This window comes from Pteropus medius, unplaced genomic scaffold, assembly GCF_902729225.1.
Source record: "Pteropus medius unplaced genomic scaffold, Ma_sr-lr_union100, whole genome shotgun sequence".
NCBI lineage: Eukaryota > Metazoa > Chordata > Mammalia > Chiroptera > Pteropodidae > Pteropus > Pteropus medius.
This window is the reverse complement of record NW_024354911.1, coordinates 4,122,780-4,149,955: the sequence shown is the minus strand read 5'-3', so window position 1 is coordinate 4,149,955 and position 27,176 is coordinate 4,122,780. Positions and strand designations below refer to the sequence as shown.

General features: G+C 33.5%; 1 protein-coding gene across 7 annotated transcripts in view; it reads left to right on the top strand.

The window, feature by feature from the left end:
- The window catches only part of NEO1 (neogenin 1), a 222,214-nt gene that overhangs the window by 89,918 nt on the left and 105,120 nt on the right, over positions 1 to 27,176 (top strand). For all 7 annotated transcript variants that reach the window (XM_039856685.1, XM_039856683.1, XM_039856681.1 and 4 more), the window contains exon 5: positions 1,627 to 1,763. In XM_039856685.1, coding sequence (XP_039712619.1) covers positions 1,627 to 1,763 — 137 coding nt within the window. The remainder of the gene's footprint in view (positions 1 to 1,626; positions 1,764 to 27,176) is intronic.

Genomic DNA, 27,176 nt, shown 5'->3' with positions numbered 1-27,176 from the left:
GTTAAGTTAATTCTGCCAAGCTAGTGAACATTCTTCCTCCCAGGTTTCTTTTAAGAGGAGTAAAACCAACTCTATTAAGAAAGATTACTTCTGTACTGGCATTCAGTTATGGCAAATATAAGGCATAGTGAGTATCAGAAATATTTTTAGTATGATTATTAGATATAAATTACTGTACCTCTATTTACAAAGTACCATACCAACTAGCATTTCAAATTGTTACTTTCAACTGGTATCATATATATATATAGTTCTGATTTCCCATTTGTGAACATTGTTTTCCATTTCCGAAGCTTAGTAGTGTTTTTGTCCCAATTGTAAAATATAGGATTTTAATGTTTGTAAATTTTTCTTATTTTATCTTACCTGTTTACCCCAGTTATTCTTTTTGTTCCATTATATGTTGTCTCGCTTCTCTGTTCCATCACATAATGTTGGGATATGATGGCGTATTTAAGATATTTCAAAAAGGAAGGCCATATAATAAAGTTTAGTAATGACTTTGCAGGATATTTCTTCGAAAAGTTACCAGATCCGATTCTGGTTTTCCTCTTCCTTTGCCCAGAAACATAATCTTGTTTATCAAGTTAAGAAAGACTAATTACTCAAACTCACAGTGTACTGAAATTTAAGCCAGAATGGAACTTTACTTAGGATGAGAATTATAAATGTGGCACAGACTGAATAATTATTTCCTCTGATTTTTTTTTTCCCTGTCAGGATTCTATATGAAGAGCCAAATTACAATCAGAACATTTTTTGTTGAGCATAGATACAGACAGGAAATGTAATAATATTAAGATTTGAGAGAAAAATATGCCTATGTAAACCAGTTTAAATGTAGAACCTCAAAATAAAAATGAAATTGTAACTCCAAACTCTCTAAATTAACTGAACTTGTTCACTTTATAAAAATTTATTCAGAATATTGATTTGTGATTTCTTCCTCCCTATTATAGGATCATTTTACTTTCTCTTTAAATATTCTCTTTAAGTAGACTTAAATCACTCTTTACAGTAGGGTTAGTAATGATCAGCATCCTTGTTGATAATGACATGACTGATTCATGCCCAGCCACCACACCCAGTGAACTGCTCTCTGGCAGCTGTCCTTTCTCCCTTCCCTTCCTCTTTTCCTCCCTTTCCTAGCCAAGCTACCATAGGAAACTTTCAGTAGGCATTGTGACCCCCTGACTTACTGTTTCTGATCTGATCTTTTGTCATCTCAATGTGGCATAATCGTGGTGGAATGACTCTTAGATTGATTATAGACTTCAAAAATACATAATTTGCAAAAAAATATATTTTTTCCATAAAAAACCTGGGCAGAGTAGGGAGGCAGGGGTGGACTGTGGGAATGGAATTGGTCACAAAAAGTGCTATCTCTTTGGGAATAATTAGAAGTATCAGAGATAATTTATTAAAACATTTTGATTTGTATTTGTGATATTTATTCATGAAAAATATAAACAAAGCAAATTGTTCTAAATTGAATTCTGATGATTTTACATAGTCTCTGTCCATTTCTAGCCATAATACTGCTTAAGCGTTTTCTCTGTTTTATGTGGACAATTTTTCAGGTATTATTTTCCTAGTTCTGAAATGTACCAATATTTTTTTATGCAGCTCTGAAAGATTGGTATTGCTGGCAGGTGGTAGTCTGGAGATCAGTGATGTCACTGAGTATGATGCTGGGACTTATTTTTGTATCGCTGATAATGGAAATGAGACAATTGAAGCTCAAGCAGAGATTACAATACAAGGTATGTATTTCCTGTATAAACAACTGTTTGCCAGTTGTTTAACATTAATGTGGGAGAGGCAATACAGCCTAATTAAAAGCCTGAGCTTTAAACTAGACCACTTGAGTTCAAATTCTTATATTTTCTAGCTGTATAATGATAGGAAATTAACTTTTCTGAGCCTCACTTTCCTCATCTGTAAAATAGAGATAGTAAGAGTATTTACTTGATTGGGGTTGTTTCGAGGATTAAAAGAGTTAGCATTTGTAAAACTGCCCAGATAGTGACTAAAATACAGTAAGCTCAAAGTTAGTTATTATTATCTGTAGTAGTAGTAGTAGTAGTAGTAGTAGTAGTAGTAGTAGTAGTAGTATGAGGAAGGGTGCAATCTGGGGGCATCCGAACTTCAGTTCACTTTTCTTATCTCAGAATGCTTTCTCACAGAGACTTCCTATTCTCTGATCTGGAATCATGGATCTCGTAAGCATTGGTGTTCCCTCCTTTCAAGTGAATAGATCACTCAGGAAGGGGAGTGCACTGTGCCTCTCAATATAATATGGTCATCTGTTTGATGATTTCTTTCTGTTTAACTATTGCTGAGTGTCACAGCATTTCTCCTTTATGGGTTCTCTGATTTAGAAGTCAGAAAATGAACATGGCATGTACACATAGTCTCTTCTTTATCCCATCTCCCTTGCCCTTCCTCCATATGGAAATGTATCCACAGAGGACTACTTGCTATCTCTCCTGTGATTTGTCTGCACCCTCATTTATCTTTGTTTCAAATAAAAATCTTTAAGAGCTTCTCCATTACTTTCAGGGAAATCTAACACTGCTTGGCTATGTTGAGGTTATATGTTGGATATATTGGCTTGCTATAGTCATTATCAACTTGCCTTAAATTGTATTGTATTTGATAGAATACTTTCTGATCGGTGGTTTGGGGTTGTTTCATAGTTCATATGAAAGTTTCTTTTGGTACATTTGATTGGTTTCAGAATGAGAAGTAGAGTAGCCACATTCCTACTCTAATAAGAAGACTCAGACGTGTTTTTGATAGGAATTGGGGAGCACACTATGTTGGTGAAGGCATAGAATGTTTATATTCTCTATTGCTAGTTGTGGGTGGATTTGTAATCTCTGAAAAACGAAAAGCAGGCGTTGGAGTTCACATAACTGTTGCCTCAGTGAGCTCAACCATTGTTCTTAGCTAGATGGAGGCTGACTATGATTAGCTGTGGAAGGACCAGCTTACTTCTTTTACCTTTATGTGGATGGGACTGAACAAGTAAAATATTAGTGAACTCCATCTAATTTGATCTCTGTGCCTCCATTACTGGATGTTTTCTTTTTGTTTTTTTCTATTAATCGGATTCTTGGCCTAACACTCTCTTTCATTTTCCTACCTGTGCCTCAGTTTCTTTCACTGTAAAGTAACTTGTTATAAGCCTCAAATGAGAGAGGCATAGTGTCTGCCATATATGTCAGTTGCATTTGTTCATGTGATTATTTTCTACTCTTTTATTTTTATGCATCATGGAATCTGATTGAGACTCTGCCTATTAACTGTATTAATAACATTTTTAATTATAAGATAATAAATATATTTTATAATTTGTACCCAGTTCCATCTTATTATCTGTGCTAGACAAAATGCCCTTAAATGAATACATTCTAGAAAACAGAAAAGAATAAGAGTGAGGAAAACAGTATATTAAAAATTACAACAAACCATCCCTAATCAAAACAGCATGGTGTTGGCCCAAGAATAGAGAATAAAAGAATAAAATACAGCTGTTATAAGTAATTATGATACTTTAAAATATTATCAAAATGGCAATTCAGTTCATAGAAGAAAATGTTTTATTTACTGAAAGATATTGGTACAATATACTTTCACGTGGAAGAAAATAAAGTTGGATCTTTACTTCAAACCAAAGTCTAAATGTGAAAAAATGAATAAAAAAGTGAGATAGTATTTGTATTATCTCTGATAGAAGAGGCAGTCTTAGGAAAAACAGAAAATAGCATGTCAAACAAAAAACAACAAATTTTGAAAAACAGAAAATAGCATGTCAAACAAAAAACAACACATACATTTTTTAAAAAGTTACATAGAGCATTGTGAGTAAAGGGTAAATGCAAATGATAAACTAGGAGAAAATATTTGTAACACATAATTGAGAAAGGGTCAGAATGTTAAAAAAGGAGTGCTTTCAGTAACATGTTTTAAAAAGAAAGAACCTGAGGAAAATTGATAAAAAAAATATGAACAGACATTTCACAGGAGCTTATTAGCTATTTGAATTTCTACATCAGTAGATAGGCAACCTTATTAGTAGTAGGAAAAATACAAATTTAAAAGATACCATTTTCCCCAACCATCATATTGGCAAAAGTTGAAATGATTTTCACCTCTATAACATGTGGTATGGTGCTCAGAACTGAAAATAGTTATTGATATCATCTTACCAGTGCAGAATAGAGCAAAAGCTATATCTGATACCTCCTCGGTACTAGATATTGTATTCCTCAATGAAATTTAAGGTTGAATTAGTGTTCTCGATATCCTTATTATAGGATATCCAAATTCATTTACTAACCAAGTCTCATAAACTGTTCATCAACTCTTTCTCTTACTTCCCAGTCTTACTTGGGGTGGATGTCTAAGGTTCTAAGTTAGGTTCTTTCATTTCTTACCTACTATTGAAATAGCCTTCTATTTGCTAACTTCTCTATTTCTAATAAAATTTTAGTTCATCTTGAGGCTAATAGTTGTACATTTGTGTTTGAGAGTACCTGCCATGGTCTTTGATCCTTTGTAGAGGACTGAGGAATTGTGGTGCTTAAAGACAGTTAGAGGTCAAAAATCTTGATGAGCAAAAGAGCTGTAGAGAATTTTTTTAAAATTTCACCCAAAAGGTTATGCAGAGTGCTTTTTAAGTCCATAGTTAATGAAAAGTTAGAAAAAATAAATGAAATATACTTTTAAAGATAAGAAGCTAGAGATGTTATGAGTATCCATGACAGAATTAGAGTACTTATTATTATTATTCTCTAAACAAGATGCCCCAGGGTAACTTTTCCGGTGGTAACATACTAAATATTAACTTTTAATTCATCAGTTTGCCTCAGATTTTTGAACTGAATTAGGAGCGGTTGAAATTGAGCAAAAGCTTTACACTTTTGATGAAGAAAATAGTTGCTAGGCTAGTTTCCAGTTTCTGTCAAACTAGTCCCAGCTGTTGACTCCTTCACCCCAAATCAATTCTGAAGAAACAGAGGGAAGTGCAGAGAGACTGAAGCTCTCTTGAACCTGTATGTGGTTATGGGTGAGTGGGGTATAACGTGTGGGGATGGCAGCTACAGCCTGAGACTAAGGAATGCCAGAGGTAGCAGTGACAAAATAGGTTGGAAGAAGGCTGTTAAGTTTTATTGTTATTTCTCACTAGTGTTGCCTTGAGACTGTCTTTACCTGTCCCTTCACCACAGAAATGAACAGCAATGGTCCAGGTTGGTTTCTCCGTAAGAGTTTAAATGTGAAATCCTGACCAGAGGAGTTGCCTGTGGAATGCTCAGCAAATTGGTGTAAACAGCTAGTTCCGTGATCCTTGGGACTCTTTGCTCTGGGGCTCATTCTCCACTGTTAAGTTCACCAGGTTGGATATAAGTAGGCTCTGGTGACCGTACAAGTTAACAATCATACAGAGTGGTTGGTATCCCAGAAGGACATTAGTTTACAGTCAAACTAGTCACCTGAATAGTACCATTACTCTCAAAGAAAGACAGCTTAATTAACATATACCATCTGATGGAGAATTATTAGGAAAGATTGACCAAGAATTAAAAATAATCATGATAAATATATTTAAGGAAATAAAGAAGATATTAGCCATATAATGTAAGAATGAGAAAACATAAAAACATAGAACCAAGTAGAAGTATAAGTTATGAAAAATGTAGTAAAAATAAAGAATATAGTAGACTGGCTGATAGCCAAAAGCATACAGAATGAGCGAATTAGTGAGTTGGAAGATGATGTTGAGAATTTAGCATTAAATGATAGAGAGAGAACACATAGAATAAAAGCCAAGAGGTATGAAAATTAGATGCAGAAAGGCTTCTATCTAGAGAAATAGTAATCCTGGAGGAGAGATAAAAAGGGAGGAGGAAACATTTGAAGAAGTAATTAAGCTATATTTCTCAAAATTAAAAACTGATAGAAGATCTTAGCCTGAGAGGGCTTAAAGACTTCTAAATATGGGAAAGGAAGAGAAACACGTCATTAGACCCATTGATAGTGACATAATATCAAAGACAAAGAAAAAATTCTAAAAGCTTCCAGTGGCAAAGAGCAGATCACTTCCAAAGGAATAAAAATTAGATTGCACCTAGTGTTTATCTTGAAAAATCTGACATCAAGAGGACAATATAGTAATGTTTTTAAAGTGTTAGAGGGGAAGAATGTTGAATCCATACAGAATTTATATGCAACCAAATTGTGAGGCATAATAAAAATTCTCATTTAATATAAGACCTCAGAAGGTTTCCTACACAAAGATACATACTGGAAACCCTTTTGGAATTAATAACTAAGAAGAGACTCATTCAGGAAATGCTCAAGAGTTAGGAGTTTTAAAACATATCTCCCAAATTTTTGAAAGTCTTTCTAATGAGTAGTGTAGTTTATATCCCTTGCCCTTGAATCTGAGAGCGCTTGGAGCCGTTTGAATAAATAGAGAACAGCAGAGGTGATGTCACATGACTTCTGAGGCTTATTAAAAGCCATGTGGATTTCTCCTGGTTCTCTTTGGAATTACTGATCTCCAGAAAGACCTTCCTCTTGGGATCTCCTTCTCAGAACCCAGCTGCCATGCTGTGGGAAGCCCAAGACACAAGGAAACACTAAATCATAGGTGCTTTGGTAGACAGTTTTAGCCAAGTCAACTTTCAGGTCATCTAACCCAGGGACCACACATATGAATGAAGGAGTCTCCAATTGATTTCAGCCCATAGCTTGCTTGATTTCTTTTTTCTTTTCTTTTTTTTTTTTTTTTTTTTTTGGTTGGGGTGACATTGGTTAATAACATTATATAGGTTTCAGGTGTACAATTCAATAATATGTCATACGTATATTGCATTTCTGTGTTCACCAACCAAAGTTAAATTTCCTTCTGTCACCATGTATATGACCCCTTTTATCCTTATCTCCCTCCCCACCCTTTTCCTCTGGTAACCACTAAACTGTTGTCTGTGTCTATGAGTTTTTGTTAATCTTGTTTGTTTATTGCTTTCAGTTTTATATTCTGTATATAAGTGAAATTATATAATTCTCAGCTTTTTCTGCCTGGCTTATATCCCTTAGCATAGTAATCTCAAGATCTATCCATGTTGTCACAAATGGCAGTATTTCATCTTCTCTTATGACTAATATTCCATTGTTTATAAGTACCACATCCTCTTATCCAGTCATCTGTTGAAGGGTGTTTTGGTTGTTTCCATGTCTTAGCCACTGTGAATAATGCTACAGCGAACATCAGGGTGCATATATGTTTACAGATAAATGTTTTCACATTTTTTGGGTAGATACCAGGAGAGGGATTGATAATTCATACGATAATTCTATTCTTAATTTTTTGAGGAGCCTTCATATTTTCCATAGTGGCTGTACCAATTTACATTATTACCAGCAGTGTATTAGAGTTCTTTTTTCCCCACAACCTCTCCAACACTTATTATTACTTGTCCTGTTGATGGTAGCCGTTCTAATAGGTATGAAGTGGTATCTCATTGTGGTTTTGAGTTGCATTTCCCTAACAGCTAGTGAAGTTGACATCTTTTCATATGTCTGTAGACCCCAGCTTTCTGAGTCATTCTCTGACATTCAAGTCTTCTTAGACATTGTGGAGCAGAGATAAGCCATCCCTGCTGTACCCTGTCCTAATTCCTGACCTACTAGAACTGTGAGCATAAGAAAATGGGGTGGTTTTATGCTACTAAGTTTTGGGGTGTTTTGCTGTGCAGTAATAGTAACCTGGGGAAGTTCATCATCATCATCATCATCATCATCATCATCATTATTATTATTATTTTAAAAGGCTAGGATCATAGAAAAGAAAAAGTATATCAATGCTAACTCAGAACAAAAATTTTTGACAGTACCAAGTAGTAGGGGTAGACAGGAGTATATCTGTTGTTAGCAGAAAGAGATATTAATATTTATATGCCTATAGATATAAATATTAAGATATCATATATGAATTTGGAACTTACAGGCAATTACCACAGAACAAACTGGAACATACATATAACTTTTGAATAGCAGAAGAAATCTTTACCCAACCGAAAGCACAAAGGGAGAAGAAAACATTATCTACATTATCTACTATAAAGTATGAAGCCGATGCAGAAATAACTCCCAATATAATGGTAATTGAAATAATATAAGTGGGTAAAACTCATCAAAAAGAAACCAGCAGATTGAATTACAAAAAAAAAAAAAAACCAAACAAACCCATATCTTGTTTGCAAAGATACACAAAACTGAATGAGACAGATTTAAAATAAAAGGATAGGTAAGATACACTAGGCAAAACAAAAGAAAGTTAAGGTAACCATCCAAAGGCAAAAGTAGCAGAAGAAACATATTTACTTATAAGAGTAGATCAAGAAGATAAACACAAAACATATAATCAGCATAAATACATATGATTCTAACGATGCAGCCTAAAATATATCAAAACTAAATAACAGCTGGGAGAGATAGATGATAGATAGATAGATAGATAGATAGATAGATAGATAGATAGATAGATAGATAGATGGATAGATAGATGGATGGATGGATGGATGGATGGATGGATGGATGAACAGTTGTTAGAGATTTTACCACACTCCTCTCAGGAAATGATAGAATGAAGAGAGACAGATTTAGGTTAACCACAGTTATCTCTAACTTAACATAGTTCTGCCAGTACTATAAGAAAGGAAAAAAATAATAGTGTTGAAATTGGAAGAAGAGACAAAATTGTTCTATCAGCAGATGATTTGATTGTGTACCTGAAATCACCAACAGAATCAACACACAAGTGTATAATAAACAGCAGCCTTGCTATATAGGATCAATTTATTAAAATCAGAAGTATTCTCTAGTAATTATTGATAGAAAATAATTTAAGAATAGATAAATTCACACTAAGAAAAAACTAAAATATCTAGAAATATAACTTACTAAGAAGATATGGGAACTTTTCAGGAAAAATTTAAAACTCTAGTAAAGGACATAGAAGATAATTTGAATAAATGACAAGATTGATATTATATGCTCTTGGATAGGTTGTTATGTTGAAAATGTCATTTATCTCCAAATTAATTTATAAATTTGGAAATATATGAATCAAGATTTTTAATAGATTCTTTGAGGAACTTGAAAGTTTTCCCCTCAAATGCATATAGAAGAATAAAGGTCCTTGAACAGCTGAGTTAGAAATAGAAAATAAAAAGAGTAGGGGTCTCATTCTACCAGATAGTCAAACATTAAAAATTCACAATGATTTAAAAAAATAAAAAGAAAGCATTGTATTGTCACAATAACTGAGAAATAGACCAATGGAAGGAAGGAAGAATGAACAGGCTAACTGTTTAGTAAATAATTTTGGGGAAAGTAGCTTCCTGTAATGGAGAGGAAAAAAAACTGAATTTCTGTGTGATAATGACCATACAAATGACCTTCATTTGGTTGAATAGTAACTGAAGTCTGAAAGGTAAAACTGTAAAGTTAATAGAAGAAAATGTAGGAGAATAACTTTGTCACTTAGGAACAGGAAAAGATTATTTTAAACAAAACTTTGGATGTAGAAGTCATGTGGCAAAACATTAATGGGTTTGGTCATATCAAATAAAGGATATTGTGGAAGCTCAGTGATAAAAATGAGGAGCAAGAGAAAGGGTAAATATTTGGGTAAATCTAAGTGAATATTGACTGTAAAATGATATTATATGGGATTTAAAATATAATTAAAATATACAAAAGTTGTATAAGTCAGGAGGAAGGTAATAGAGTTAGTCTTCTAAGGTTCTTACAAGGTGAAAAGTGGTGAATGTACTACTTTGTGTTAGAGGTTGATATAAAGACAAGGATGTAGGACCTGAACAGACACTTCTCCCTAGAGGACATACAAATGGCCAACAAATATTTGAAAAGATGCTCAACATCTCTAGCTATTAGGGAAATGCAAATCTAAGCCACAATGAGATACCATCTTACACCTGTTAGAATAGCTGTAATCAACAGGACAGGTAATAACAAATGTTGGAGAGCATGCGGAGAAAAAGGAACCCTCATACACTGCTGATGGGACTGCAAATTGGTACAGCCACTATGGAAAACAGTATGGAAGTTCCTCAAAAACGTAAGAATTGATCTACCATATGATCCAGCAATCCCTGTACTGGGTATTTACTCCAAAGACTTGAAAACTCATATCCAAAAAGATATTTGCACACCGATGTTCATAGCAGCATTTTTCATAGTGGCCAGGACATGGAAGCAACTGAAGTGTCCTAAAATAGATGATTGGCTAAAGAAGCTGTGGTACATATATTCAATGGAATAGCCATACGAAGAAATGAAATACTGCCATTTGTGACAACATGGATGGACCTAGAGATAATCATGCTAAGCAAAATAAGCCAGACAGAAAATGTTGAAAATCACATGATATCACTTATATGTGGGATATAAACCTAAGAGCAACAGATAAACAGGACAAACAAACAGAGACTCATGGACATGGACTATAGACTAGTGGTTACCAGAGGGTAGGGGGTGGGAGAGAAGTGGGGAGGTAGACGGGGTAAAGAGAGTCAAACATAGTGGGTTAGGGGGAATGTGAAGTGAGTAAAAGGGATCAAATATATGGTAGCTGAAGGAAACTGGACTTTGGGTGGTAAACACACAATAGAATATACAGATGTCAAATGATAATGTACACCTCAAATTATATACTTGTATTAACCAATGTTACCCCAATAAACTTAATTTTTAAAGTTAATAAATAAAAATAAAAATAGAAAAATAAAGGCAAGGATGTGTCCTGTAATCTCTGTGGGAAGTCTTGAAAGAATAATAGAATAATCTATAACAAGGTAATAGAGAAAGAAAATTAAAAAATTAAAAAGTACTCCAAAAGAAAGGAAAAAAGTGGAACATAGAATAAGATGGACCAATAGAAAGCAAATAGCAAGGTGGTAGTTTTAAACCCAAATATATCAGTAATTATAAATTTGCTAAACTACTTTAATTAAAAGACAATAATTGTGAGACTGAAAAGAAATTGAAACCCAAATATGTATTGCTGTATGAGAGACACCTTAAAATATAAGGATACAGAAAATTCAGTATTTAAAAAGATGGAGAAAGATAAACCATGCAAAACTAACAGGAAAAAAATCTAGTGTGGCTATCAGGCAAAGGTAAGATACATCACTAGAGATAAAGCAGGACATTTTATATATTAGTAAGAGTTAATCTACCAGGAAAATAAAACCATTATAAATATGTATTTACCTTATAACATAATCCCAAAATATGAAACTAAAAAACTGATAGAACTACAAGAAGTAGACAAGACAAACCCACAATCATACTGATATATTTTATCACACTTCACTAACAAGTAGGATATGTAGATAAAAAAATCGAACAAAATAAAACCACAAACAGTTATAATACGGAAGAACTGAACAAGACAGTAAACTTGATCTAATTGACAGTTATAAGATACTGCGCCAAACAGATGAATAAACTATTTTTTTACAAGTGCCTATGAAGTGATTACTAAAAACATACCATATACTAGCTATAGAACAAATCTTAACAAATTTAAGAGAATTGAAATTATGTAAATTTAACCACTGTAGAATGAAGGTTGGAACTAATTACAAAAAAGTAACTTTAAAGGAAAGGGAACTTAAAAACCTTATAGTCTTTGGAAATTAAGTGAATCACTGAAATAACCCATGAGTCAGAAAAGAAATGATGAAAATGAGAAAGTAGTTTGAACTAATAGAGATATGGCCTATCAAAACTTGAGATGCTCAGAGGAAATTTATAACCTTAAGTAGAACAGAAAAAAGGTTGATTTAAATATCCATCTCAAACAGCTTAAAAAAAAAAAAAGCAAATTTAACCCAAAGAAAATAGAAGAAAGGAAATAATGATGAGCAAAAATTAATGAAATAGAAAACAAACATTCAAAACAGAGTTTAAGCAAAACGAAAAGCTTGTTCTTTGTAAAGAATAACAGCAATTATAAATCCCCTACAAGAGTTATAAATAACTTTGTACATTTTGTTTAGACCAATAGTCAACAAACTGCAGCTTGTGGACCACATTTGCCTGACTGGGTACAGCCTGTGAGCTAAGAATAGTTTATACAGTTTTAAATGGTTGAAAAGTATCAGAAGAATAATGTTTACTGATATTTGAAAATTTTATGAAATTCAGATTTTAATTGTCCATAAAGTTTTATCAGCACACTGTCCCACTCATTCATTTATGTATTGACGATGACTGCTTTCATGCTACAACAGAGGAATTGAGTAGTTGTGACAGAGACCACATGGCCCACAAAGCCTAAAATATTTACTATCTGGTCCTTTTCAGAAAAAGTTTCAATCCCTGATACAGACTCTAAAGAACTACTACAGATCAATAATGTAAACAGTGACAGATGAAACACTATAAATTGGGCGAGACTTGAACAGCTACCTCATAGAACTCCAGGTGGCCACTAAACATTTGAAAAAGTGGTTGTTATCTTTAGTTTTCAGAGAAATGCAAATAAAAGCCACAATGAGATACCACTGTACTCCACCAGAGTGGCTAAAATTAAAGAGAATAACAATACTAGGGGTAGCTTAGGATGAGGAACACTGGAGACTCTAATATACTGTCGTTAGGACTACACGTTGATATAACCACTTTTTAGAATACAGTTTGGCCAAATCTACTAAAACCGCACACATAATATCCTATGATAAAATGGTTGTATTTCTAGGGGATAGTGTTCTAATCATACAGTGGCATATTATCAGCAATGAAAATTGACAGACTACTGCCACATTCAACATCAGTAAATATTACAAGCATCATTGAAAGAGAGAAACCAGGCAAACACACAAAAAAGCATACTGTGCGATTCCATTTTTATAAAGTTCAAAAATAGGCAAAACCAACCTTGGGTTTTAGAAATCAGGATAGCGATTACTTTTGGACAAGGGCAAGGCTGTGACTGAATTTTGCACAATGGGGCTTCTTGTGTGTGAATGTTCTGTTTCTTAATCTGGATGGTGCTATCTACAATAATTCAAGCTGTACTATTAATGTATGTCACATGAGGTCTCCTTTTACTGTTTACAGATAAGTCATTGTGTACAAAAAAATTTGGAAATTTTTATTTTGAACCTCATCTCATAACTGAAAGTATTTGTTTCTTTTTCTCATGGGAAAAGCAGTTTAAAAGAAATGGTTGGATACACACACACACACACACACACACACATATATTTATTTATATAGTTTTTATATATGTGTGTGTATATATAGTATCATACCTGTCTGAATTCTGTTATTTTTTAAGAAATAATAGCTACAGGAAATGCCATAGTGAGTGTTAATGCAGAAAAGGTTATAAGTTCATTCTTCATCTGTTAAATATTTCAAATTTATTGTTTTATTGTTAACTCCTGGGATTTCTACACATGCTATGACGTGAATTAGCCCATCGTGTATTTCCTGTCATCTCATATTGTTGATAACACAAAATGGGTCATGAGTTGTTTTTTTTTTAAAACAGGAAATTTTCCTTTTCTCGTAAAACATTCATAATAGTCTGTGTTAGACATCTTCCTCCTGTCCCCCCAAAAAAGAAAAATTTCCATTTGTATTTTTGTGGCACAAATTGATAAATTCTAAATTGGCCACCTCCTTGACTTAGTCAATACTCATAATGAACCTACCACTGAAATTTTGAATCCACCATTTTTCTCTGGTCACAGCCTAACGTCATTCTGCTTCTCTTCATCTGTTCTACTCTGATACTTGTCTACGTTAAGACATTGATCTCCAGTTTTTGCCATTCTTCATGGTTTCACTTCCCTTTACTTCATGATTACTTGCAATATTCTGCTCTCATTATTAGAACTCTCTCTTCTCTTGGCTTAGGATAAAAGCAGACTTCTTGTAGCATATGTACAAAACACAACCAGACCCTTCATACAAAGTCAACCTTTTCAGTGTTAACTGAGAGGCCTCACAAAGAGGAAATTAAGAGCAGCCTCAGGACAGCATGCCTGGGTTCCAGTCTCATTTCTGTCACTTACTTAGCTATGTGAACTTGGCCAACTTATTTAACTTAACCTATGTCTTAGTTTCTCTTATCAGGTAAGTGACTTTTGTTATAAGGATTAATTAAATAAACTTTGACACTGTTCTACCTGAACTTGGGTAGGAAATGGAGTCATCTTTGCCAAACTGCATGTAGTTTCCTTAACATACTATGTTATTTAATAGCTCTGTTCTCCTGTATCCTCTCATCCCAGCTAAAATTGCCCCACAGTCCTTCAAAATTAGTTCTCATGACTCTTCTTTGAAGCTTTCCATAACCATCATAATGATCTTCTCACCCTCAGACAATTATTATATCTCTTAAAATAACTTTGCTAGCAGTATTTCTCACTGATTAATTAGTTTATATGCCTTTTCCTACTACTTTTAGACTGGGGTTCTTATCAACGTGGAATAGTCTTAATGACTTTTTATCATAGTAGATTATCAGCAAATAATTAAGTGAATAAATGAGACTGTTGAAATTGTGAAATGTTACAACTAGAATGATTTGATGTTTGTGACTACTTTATTAATCATTTTCTTTGCACATTGTTTTGCACAGAATTCTAGTGTAAAAGAAATTAGGATTTTAAAAAAATCTTCTAAAAGATTTTTCTGGAGAAAGTTGAACCATTACCCTAACTTATATAATTGAGGTCATAAATACCACCTTCCTATGCACATACGTTTATAAACAGTACTTTTATTGTCTTTAGTAATTCTGATTCTTGACCTTTTGATGCCTTCCATAAGCCAACATAGTACTTAAAAAAAATACTGAATTCATTAAAGATGAGCTTTCCTCCAAACAGCTGCTTAAAAACTCTCGTAATCTTTGTTTGCCGTTATGGTTCAAGACTGTGCATCGAATCCCTTCATCTTTACTTTCAACCCCAGAAATGCCCCACTACTCTGACTTTATAACACTGTATTATTCTGTTTCTCCTTTTATTTCTCTGTCTAGTCTTTCTGTTTTCCTTTCATGGGCATCATTTCTTCACCTTGCTTATTAAAATATTAGTGTTCCACAGAGTTCTGTCTTCAACCTACTACTCTTCATGCACATAGTTTCAGGTATAACTTACATAACAGTAACTCCCAAATTCCTAAACCAGACCTCTTGCTGTGCTTCATACATTTCCAGTTGGATGTCCTACAGGTACCCCAAAATTCACATGTCTAAAATTGAACTGAACATTCTTCCCTCAAGGTGTCTCTCCTCTAATTTTCTGTATCTCAGTGGTATTGGTGCCCACCTATTCACTTGTACTAGAAACTTGGGAATCATTCTTGATCATTTCATTCACCTTTATTTCTTCCCACATCCAATTAATTAGGTTCTCCCTCTCCTTGCTTTTGCTTTCCTAGTTCAAGTTCACTTAATCTCTTTCCTAGACTACTGTAGTAGTATCCTAACTGGTCTTGTTCTAACCTAGTCCCTCTTAAAATCCATTCTTCAGAGTGGCAGAGGTGATCAAATCCCTTAAATTAAAGACTTGAAAAACTAATTTCATTAGATACAAGCAACACTTACAAATTAAGAAGAACCAAATGAATACCTCAGTTGAAAGGGAAAAGATAAAATAATCTCTTTACAAAACTGAGATGAAATGGACAGTTGACCTGAAAAGAGTTCAACCTCATTAATAGTAGAAGAAATGCAGATTAAAGTAGCTTTTTGGGCGTCTGTAGGTAGAGCTTTAAAATAATAACCCTTCTTGTAATAGTAATAGTAAAATTGATATAACCTTTTTCGACGGCAGTTTGGTAACATAATCCAGAGCCTTAAAACTTGTACATCCTTTGAGCAGCAAATTCCACTTCTAATAATTTGTCTTAATGAAATAATCTTAGATGTATGCAAAGATTTGTGCATGGAAATTGCAGTGTTATTTATTGGAGTGATATATATATTTAATGGAGAAAAATTATAAACCACTTAAATGGCCAACAGTAGGTGATTGGTTAAATAAATTACGATCTATCCATATATCAGAATACTATACATCCAACAAAAATCATGTTTTAGAAGACTGTTAAGTGGCAAGATAATATAATATCTTTGAATATATTAAATGAGGAAGAGTAAGGTTCCAAAGCAATATATAAGATGTATCATTTGGTTCATAGTTATGGTGTAATTTGGGTCATATCCTTTGACTTAAAAGTTACCTCAAATTAATTAGCAAGAAGCTTTATGTATCTTCCTCTCGAGGCCTTCTGCCTGTAATTTTCAGACTTCTGGATGTTTACTTATATGGAAGGGGTCATTTTTCTTCTAAATGCCAAGGAGAGAGAAAACTACAGTCTGAGTCTGATCAGTCCAGCATTGCCATTGAGATTCAAGGTATGTTAATTTCAAGGGCAACAGCTAGCTGCTTATAAACTCCATGCAGTTTTTTCATTTGTGCTGTCCCTTCTGCCCAGAATCTTCCTCTTCCCACCCTCTTGCCTGGCTTTCCTTAGAAATCTCTGAAAACTCTGGCTTCTGCTTACTCTCATCCTTCGTGCCCATTGTCTCCCCACTTTCCATTAGTTACTCTTTAATTCTGCACATTTTGCCTGTCACATTTCCCTCTTTGCCTGTCACATTTTTTTTTTTTTTCAGTTTGTGCATTTTTCTCTCCTAAGAGGCTGAGTTGCTTGAGGACAGGACTGGGTCTTGTCAACTTTTAGATGCTTAGCACCTAATGTAGCACCTGATACTACATATTTGACAAATGGATAAGATGTTGGGACATTTTTATATTTCACTTTATGAAGTTTACATTTTGAAACCATTACTATAAATTAGCAAATTCTTTACAGTTGTTTTATAATCCTATATAGGTACATCTCATTTTACTGTGCTTCTCTTTAGTGTGCTTCACAGATATTGTGATTTTTACAAATTGAAAGTAAGTCCCTCCACCAGCAAAAAGATTATGACTCACTGAAGGCTAAGATGATGGTTAGCATTTTTTTTAGCAATAAAATATTTTTTAGTTAAGGTTTGTATGTTTCTTTTAGACATAATGGTGTGTCGTACACTTAATAGTCTACAGTATTATGTGAAAATAATTTTTATATGCAGTGGAGAACAAAAAAATTTATATGACTCACTTGGTTGTGGTGGTCTGGAACCAAACCCACAATATATTCTCTGAGGTTCTATGTGCCTGTATTGGGATCTGAATCATTTTGGATTGGTTTGCAATTCTTAGATTTGTATCACATCAGTAGTCATGTTGGCTTTCAAATAATTCCCATATTTTACGAGCTTGAAATAATTTTTTTAATGGTTATAGAAATTTATTCTGAACTACAGTAGCCTCTTTTCCATGGTAACTAACCACCTTCAGGAGAGAACCTACAAGTATTCTAGAAAAGATGAAGACTATCCACATGAAATAAAATGAAATATGATGTAAGGGTAGAACCTGGATTTATGTGGAATACATATGCATGGTTTCCAACCATGAAAATAGTTGCAGAATAGTAGTCATTCACATGCTGTAAGATTGTACCTATTTGCTATTTTTGTGTTAGTCAAAATGCATCATGAGAAGAACTCAACTCTGTTGTGATTTTATTTTACCAAATGACCCTAATCAGGAGGAAGCTTTGTGGGGTAGGAATCATGGGATAGAAATGGATCTCTGGTTTCACTAAGACCACTAAAAGATCAGAACTGCACTTAATAGAAGGAATATGGTATGATGAAAAGAGGTATGTTTTAGAGGGCTGACTCTGTTTTCCAGTCTGGTCATGTGATCTGCATTTATCACTTTATTTGAGCTTCATTTTTTAAATTTGTAAAATAAAGATAAGAATGACTTCTTTGTGGTGCTGGTGTAAGAAAGATGCCTAATATGGTACCTGGTACATTGTAGGCATTTAGCAAATCAGCCTCAGCTCATGTCCCTGGGGTTCAAAGAATCTTTCCTTTCTATCTAAGCCCTCTTCACTTGATTCTACTTTCTTTGGTTTCTTTTTTGCCTTTTTACTCAGATTTTGCTTCCTCTTTGGATAATTTAGACTGACATCTCAGATGACTTTCTAGTTTGTTTTTTTTTCCATGCCATTAGACGCCCCTTGACTCATGTTTTGTGGCCCATGAGCTAGGCCGGTGACACTACACTTTTGTGCCCAGTCTAGCTTCTTAGGCTCCCACCTAAGTCTGTGTGTACTGGACTCCTGCTTGTCTAGTATAGCAGATTAGATACAAAGTTAGTAAAAATTTTTTAGTCTTTATTTAATGAACATAAGAATTGCAATATTAAGTCAGTCATGCCTCTTCCAGCCCAGAAATAAGTGTGAAGGTTTGGCTGTCATCCTTGAAATTACTTCTTTGGTTACGTGCCTTGACCTTGAAATCTCAAGTTTAGCCCATTCTAGATCTCTTTATTAATTTTAGCTATCCTTTCTTGAATCTCTTATATACTTAGTCTTTTTGAGGGAATGTGTGTGTTCCATATAGAATATACTATCTTTTATTGAACTTTGTTTCTTTTCCTTCAAGGGATGCTATCAAATTTATCAGATTTGTTGAAGAGATCTATATCAGGAAGAATTTTAGTAATTTTAGTCATATTGTCAGTTAGTTTCATGTAATCTCTTAAACTTCTCATTCTCTTCTTTAATTTTAGTTATCTTCCTCATATTTTCTTTGTCTATATTTTAAAATTATAATTGACACAATAATATACAATATTATATTAGTTTCAAGTGTTCACCTTAGTGATTCAACATTTATATACCTTACAAAGTGATCACTGCAATTGGTATAGTAACTATCTGTCAGTGTACAAAATTATTACAGTATTATTGACTGTATTCCCTATGTTGTACATTACATCCTCATGACTGTTTTATAACTGGAAATTTGTACTTCTTAATCCCCTTCCCCTTTTCTGTCTATTCTCTCCCTACCCCACCCCCAGCAACTGTCAGTTTATTCTCTGTGTCTGTGAACTTATTTCCATTGTTTGTTAGTTTGTTTTGTCTTTTGGATTCTACATATAAGTGAAATCATGTGGTATTTGTCTTTCTCTGTCTGACTTATTTCACTTAGCATAGTACTCTCTAGGTCTATCCATGTTGTCTCAAATGGCAATATTTCATTTTTTTATGGCTGAGTAATATTTTTTCTCAACTATTTCTCAGAATAGTAGTACTCTTTTAAATTTTTAAACTCTTAATCATAGTAATTTCCTAGTAGTAAGAATGATGGGTGGTAGAGAATAATTTTTTTCCTAAGGAAAAATCTTTTTCAATTTTTAAAAATATTTTTGAGGGGTTGGGAATTTTCATCATAAAACATTGAAAGAATTTTACAACAAACAACACTTATAGTCCATAATTGACATTTTACTGTTATTACTGTCTCATATATCCGTCACCTCATCCATCATAATTTTTTAATACATTTCAGAGATCCCCAAATGCTTCAGCTAGAGCATAATATTTTGTTCATGATTCTTTTTTTTTCCCTTTAAGGTAAGATTTATATACAATGAAATTCACAGATCTTGAGTGTGCTATTAATGCGTTCCAGTAAGTATATATTCATGTACAACTAATGCCCCTACCAAGATGTAGAGTATTACCATCACTGCAGAAATCCCCCCTTCCATATCCCTTCCCAGCAAACTGTCTCCTTACTGCCCCAGAGGCATCTACTCTTGTTTTCTTTTCCACTTTATAATAGTTTCGCCTGTTCTCAAGCTTCATTTAAATGTAATCATGTCGTGTACACATGTTTATATAAGGCTTCTTTCACAAAGCATAATATATTTTAAATTCATCCATGTTGTTGTACACATTAGTAGTCTGTTCCCTTTATTTTGATGAGTACTATTCCTGAGCAGTATGCCAGACCTTCTCCCAGAGTGGTTATCCAGTTCACATTCCTACCTACAGTGTATGTGAGTTCTCATTGCCCCGCATCTTGGCCAGTATTTTGTGTTATCAGTCTGTTTAATTTTAGTCATTTTGGCGAGTACGTAGTGGTATTGCAATATTGATTTATTTTGCATTTTCCTGATGATCAGTATGTTGAATGCTTTACCATCTGCATTGGTTATTCCTGCATCTTCCTTTGTGAGGTATTTTCTAGATTTTCTGAACAATGTAGATTTCCTATGTAGATGATACATGTGTTTGTCAGTCATATAAAAGAGATTTCTTAAAGTGTCATGTTTAGGGCATTGTCTATTTATTGATGCCTGAAAGAAATGAGCTATAGGAAAATTAAAATATTCATGTAATTTTAAACCTTTGCTTTATATGTCTTTAGAAATATTTAAATTTTAGCAGTTACTTTTATTATTGGATTTGAAAGTTTTCTCAGTATAGCTGTTTGAATTGCTCTTGAAGCAGAGGAATGACGTCAAAGTTCTGTGAAATATGAATAATTTATAAATCAATTCCAAATAATGTTTGCCTCTGTAAACTGTTTCATATCTGTAAATAAATTGGCCCAGAATCAGTCTTATTTGATTACAAGTATTTTTTACAAAACCGAATCACTGTAGCAGCAGTTGTAAAACACCATTTCCCCCAAACTGGTGCATTTTTGCTTTCTCTGCTTGTGAGGTAAATTATTTGTGAAGCATTGGCCTTGAGGTCCAGGTCAAAGAGAACCACGGAATCTAGACCAGTTACCACTCTAGTGTGTTAAAGTGAGAAAAGAACATGGAAGCAAGTTGCTACATTGGCCGGAGTTGTTATTGTTAACCCTTTTTAGTGGGAACATAATGGTTGATTTCCAACAGTTGTATAACAGAATTATACTTCACACATAAATATACTTTACATTTTGAGACTTTAAAGAGATTTAAGAAATAAAGTACATGTTAGGATACCTGACTCAGCTGATACTCAGCAAAATTTACGTTCAAAATCACAGAGACAGAAAGTAGAAGGGTGGTTGCCAGGGGTTGGAGGGAGATGGGAAATAGGGTTTTATTGTTTAATGCAGCATTTCCCAACCTTTTTGGCACCAGGGACCTGTGCTCCTATTAGAATATAATGCCTGATGATCTGAGGCAGTGACGCTAGCTCTGGGGAGCGGCTACAAATACAAATGAAGCTCCTCACCTCCTGGTATGCGGCCTGTTTCCTAACAGGCTGTGGCCCAGGGTTTGGGGATCCCTGGTTTAATGGGTATAGATTTTCAGTTTTATAAGATGAAAAGAATTCTGGAGATGGATTGTGGTAATGGTTGTCCAGCAATGTGAATGCATTTGATGCCACTGAACTGTACACTTAAAAATGGTTAAGATAGTAAATTTTATGTTAGATTTATTTTATCACAATTTTAAAAATTAAGGGAAGATGTATATGGTAACAACTGTTTATCTCTCTTTATTTTGCCAGTTTCCCAGTTATCCTTATGTGAGATAACCACTGGATCAGTTTTCTGTATATCCCTCTATGCATCAATGGTTACATCTCTCCTTTTCAAATTTCCATTTATGTAACACTTTAGCTTCTTTTAAAACGTCATAGCTTTCTAACTTTACAGTTTAGTAAACATATTTTTACTGTCTGCCTCATACATAGCATCCAGTAAAACATCTTTGTAACTTAGTAGTTTTTCATTAAATATGTTTAATGATTGAGCAAATGAATTAATTCTATATTAATTCTAGAAGGCACAAGAAGTTGGGGATCTCTCTGTGTATATAAAATGGTTATGACGTATACAGTTATATATTTTAGTGACCCCTAATGCAGCGTTCTCACACTTTAGCATGACTGAGAATAATCTGGGAGAGCTTGTTAAAATTCATATTTTAGAATTCTCATCTTTTAGAATTCTCAAGCATGTGGTGTGAGGCCCAACATTCAACATCTTTCTAAGTATCTTTGCGTGTCTCTGCACAGTATATGGCTCTCACTTGAAGAAATATTGTCCTAAGTCCTTTGTGCGCTGCTACAAGGCTAAAAGTAGAGAGCTTACAAGTTGAATTAAGCTACTTAGGGATCATTTCTAAAGCACTTACAGTGCCAAGTGGAAGTAAACAACCTTCATACTTTCTCTGTCTAAATGTGGTATACAACTAATGCTCATTGTGATAATATTGGGAAATCATGCAAAGATTAAGCATGTTCAGTCTTGTTAAGGAAGGTGAACCTATATTTAGTAAAGATTTTTGTGAATTCTTCAAATCAAAATCACATGTAGAGCACAGTTTCTCAAATTTAAGAACTTTAAGGATCCTAAGACCCAAGTTTTAGAAATATTACGTTAGGGTTTAATTCTGCAATCACAGAGCCAAGTTGTAAACATAAACACAAATGTCAATGTTAAAATTACATGCTGCTTAAGATTTTATGTTATAAATATTTAAAAGCAAAATTGAAAACTCACAGAAAATTCACAGATGGCAAAGAATAGGTATATGAACTCTTATCGAGAAACTTGAGAATCCTTTACAAATTTTTTATCCTGAGCATCGAATTCTCTTACAGTGCTGATTAATAGAATCTTTAGAATTCAAGTAACCATTTGTTTTCACAAATATGTGTTAAGGACCTGTCATGATTTAGGCCACTGGGGTTTCAATGTAAATAGAGCAGTGGTGGCCTAGGACTGGGGAGGCAAAGTGGGGCCTATGGATCAGGAAAAGCTTCTTTAAGGAAATGTTTTTTGCTTAAGATTTGAAGGATGAGTACCTGTTAGCTAAGTTGAGGGATAGACAGAGTTAAGGAAATGCAGTGAAACTGGAGCTGGAATTGTGGGGATGGAAGGATAGAAATACAATTGCAAGATTGTGTGTGGCAACTTTGTCGTAATGTTACTTTACAGTTATGATTTCATCTGTTTCTCCTGGAGATTAAAGGAACAACCCATTCACCTTCTTGGAGTGAGAAGCTTTCTCAAGAAATATTGGCAGGTTCTAATGCATTTTTGCTTTGTTAGTTGGGCCAATATTTAGAGAAGACTTGTGATTTGACTGTCAAACAACATCCCTAAAGGGATCTCAGGCTGTTAAATGCTTGATTTTTATTTGTTTTTGTTTTTTTTTAAGGACTCACATGTAATTTTATAAATTATTGAAAAGATGCTTTAAGTGTGCAGTTTAACATAAAATGGACAAAATTGCTTTATTTCTTTAAGAGCTTTTTAAGAATTTCAGTGCTTAAACCTTTAAAATCAAACACTAGAAACTCTGGTGATTCAAAACTAATATAAATGAAACTGTTAGAATCTTCCAAATAACACTAATAAAGTAACTTTGAAACATTCGTGTTGGCCTTATATTGTTTTGTTCGAATTGAGTGGCAATTTCTAGCATTATATAACAGTGATGGAATTAAATGATGTTTCCAGTAAAAGAATTTTATGAGTGTAATATATTTTAGCATTTAATTCTACTTGTGCATTTAGCAATTAAAATTATTCTTGTAATGATGATGGCATTAGAAAGGATAGGAGCTGTCAAAGAGAATTTGAAGCTTAATTATCTCTGGTAACGAAATGCATAATCTTCCATTACAACATTTATTTTCTTATGGTAATTGACTCATTTGCTCTCTGGTTATCAATTTAACTTTTCAACCACAAACATCTGCTCTTACATTGTGCTTAATTGCTGTAAATACTATTTACAGAGAAGTTAAAATCCAAAGAACATTTTAAAGCATTATTTTATAGTTCATGAAAGAGTAAAGTAAATGACGAATTGACCATTGTTTATTATGATTTTTTTTATAATAGTTTTTGAAAGTCCGTTTACTAAAAATGCTTATTACAATTACATTAATTGGACATTTTTTTTAAAGAGGATTTTGATGTCTTTAACAGAATTACATACTCTGCCTTAGGGGAAGCTTCACTCTCAAGGAATATATATCAGTTACTCAGAAACATCGTACCATAGTGGTTAAGATTGCAGGCTTTGAAGGTAGAAAAAATTGTTTAGTATGTTGTTATTTAAAGAAGAGGGGTGAAGACAAATTGTGTGTGTTTGATTATTGTTTTAAAAAAAGGATAAACCTTAGAGAAATTTTAAATGGCTGGCTGTAGGGAAAGGGAGAGAATAGGGTGGGGAAAACAGAGTTAGAAGCAAGACTTGTTTGAATAACCTTATTTTTGAAAGTTTAAAATTTTACAAAGTAATTCCTGAAAAGGATAAGAAAATGAAACAAATGACTCCAAAAGTGTATCTAGTTGGTAGTAATTAAGTTGGTATCATTGAGAACTTTGATTTTGGGCATGAGAGAAAGAAGCTACAGATGTAAAATTAATGATTCAGTTGAAACCTGTAGTTCTCAGTTAAATTAGAAATAACTAGAATGAAATCATGATGAATTTATATTTAAAAAGTACATAATTGCTGGCTTTGTCCACAAATAGAGCCTAAATACAGTGAACAGAAGATAGTAAAATCACTATTGCCATGTTAAAAGGACTCAAGAACTCCAGTGGACTCATGCTTCCATTGGTCAAGGTAATTTGAGAATCAAAAGAGTAATAACGTGGATTGAAACAAACCAAATGTATTTTAATCCATGATATTTTAATCCAACGGTACTTTACAGTCACCTTTGGAGAATATTAGAGAACCAGATCATTGTTTTGAATATTGGTAAGTAAAGGGAAAGAATCAAGCAGTTATCCTGCCCTTTCTGTAAGAACTATACTTAAGGATAACCAAATAATTGATGAGGGGATTTTTTTTATAGAAGGAATAATAAAATAGGAATATTGTTATTTGACAACCCATTTTGCATAGCTAATGATTATCATAGACTGTTAAAGTCACACACTATGAACCCTCCTGATGGAAGTACATGACACTGCCTATGAAGTTGTCTTGAAAAAAAAAAAGACTAAAATCAAGCTTCTACATTAAACTGCCAATTTATAGGACAAATATGTTAAATACCAGCGTGGCATGTCAGTCAGCAAAAGACAAACCACAGGAAACTTTATAGAACAAATGACTTCTTCAACAAACTACAAAGATAAGAGATAAAGGAGGAACCTGTAGATTAAAAGAAATATAAGAAACAAATTAATACCGGTGACTGCCTCTTTTTCACCTAATTCAAGTAAATCATTTTTTAAAACATAAGTCATTCAGTAAAATGTGAATACTTATTGGGTAATTGATGATATTAAGAAATTATTATAAATACCAACCTGATTCTGGTATCATGGTTTTGTTTAGAAATAGGAGTTCTTGTAGAGGTAGTTAATTATTTATATATGAAATAATGTAATACCTGGGATTTGCTTTTAAAATAGTCTGGGGAGGAGTGTAAGATGACTTGGGGTATAGATCAAACAGTATTGGCCATGAATTGATAATTGTTGAAGCTATACAACAGGTATATAATGTATGACTTATTATCCTTTCTATAAAATAAAAAAAGTTTTTTAAAAGACTATAGAGTTTTGAGTCAGACTATCTAGGTTCAAAATCTAAATTTGTCAGTGACTAAGCTATGTGACCCTATGGGCTACTTAGCCTTTTTGTGTATAAGTGTCCTTGTCTGTAAAATGGAAATAATATGATGATATTTAAATAATAGGGTTTTGTGGGAGCTAAATGATAATAAATGGAAACCATTCGTGAATGTTAAGCTATTATCATATATCAAAGATATAAACTATTTTTGCTATAAACTAAAGATATAAAAATCAAAATCATAGTTGGTCAGAGATCTTAAGTACTTAGAAACAGTCAAATCGAGTTTCTCATTTAATATAGGAGCAAACTGAAACCCATGGATTTGAAACCTATGGTCAGCAAAACATTTGATTGTAGAACTAGAACTCAACTATAGGTCTTTTGACTTCAGTCATTACAATATCTTTATAATAAATCATTATTGAATAGTATATGAATAAACTTAAATAATCTGACCTTAAATAGGACCACTCAGGATTGCAAATACGTTCATTTTTCCTGCACCAAAAATTTATTGCATTTCAAATGAAAACTCTAGTTTGCTCTTGTTTGTGTTTTCTTTGAGAAAGAACAGAGAAACTTAACCAAAGGTAAGTCTAAATTCATTTGGGAAAAAACCTTCAACAACTTAATGAACATCTAGGAAAATTTTGAGGAAATGAATAAAAGGAGAGTACTTGTTCTGCCAGATATTTAAAGATGTTATATAGTTGCAATCAGTAAGTTTGTGGTTCTGGTCTGGGACTAAATCAGTGAAGCCACTTAGTACACAGAAATAAACCCTCCAAAAGTATATAGGATTTTAATATTAAAACTATTTCAAACCCATTACTCTTTGGAGGCTACTGGGAGTTCCCTTTTAGAAAAATATAAAGCCAGATACTTAGCGAAGTTTGGATTATTTCATAGACATACTAGAAGAAAGTATAAGTGAATATTTTTATAGTAGCAGAACAGGGAAAATCTTTGGAGTTTAGAATAATAAAATACAGATGCCAAAAAGGAAAAGAGTAATAAATTTTACCACATACAAATTTAAAACTTGAAAAGACAAAAGAAAAAACTGAGAAGAAATATTGGCAGCATGTATGAGAAAGGATTAATATCTTACTGTATTAGTCAGAGTCCAGTTAGGAGCTATAAATTGCACCAGGAATTTGAACAAGGAAAATTTAATATAACGAATTATTTACTATAAAAGGTGTTTTAACTACTAAAAAGGATAAAATAAGACTCTAAAGAATACAGAAATAGTAAATATAAGGATCAACTACTACTATAGAGCTGAGGGAGAGAATCCAAAAAGGAACAAACTTGAAAGAGGGTGCTCATAACCCAGGTTGCAATTCAGACCTTGGAGAGATTAGAGTTGCTGCCAAAAGACACAGCCATGGGCCAAGCTGGTCCACAGGAGATTGCCTGCTGGGTGCCACAGGCCTGAGCTAGTGTGTGGAAAGCCACCTGCTGGGGTGCCTTTGGCCTGACTGATGATGAGCAGGAAGTTGCCCAGTGGGGTGCCACAAGTCAAGAGCTGGTATGCTAGACGCTTTTCAGTGACATGCTATGGGTCAGAGCTGGTGCAGAGAAAGCCACCAGCTGAAGTAAACTGGAGAAACTTACTAGGAACAGAAACTTGCA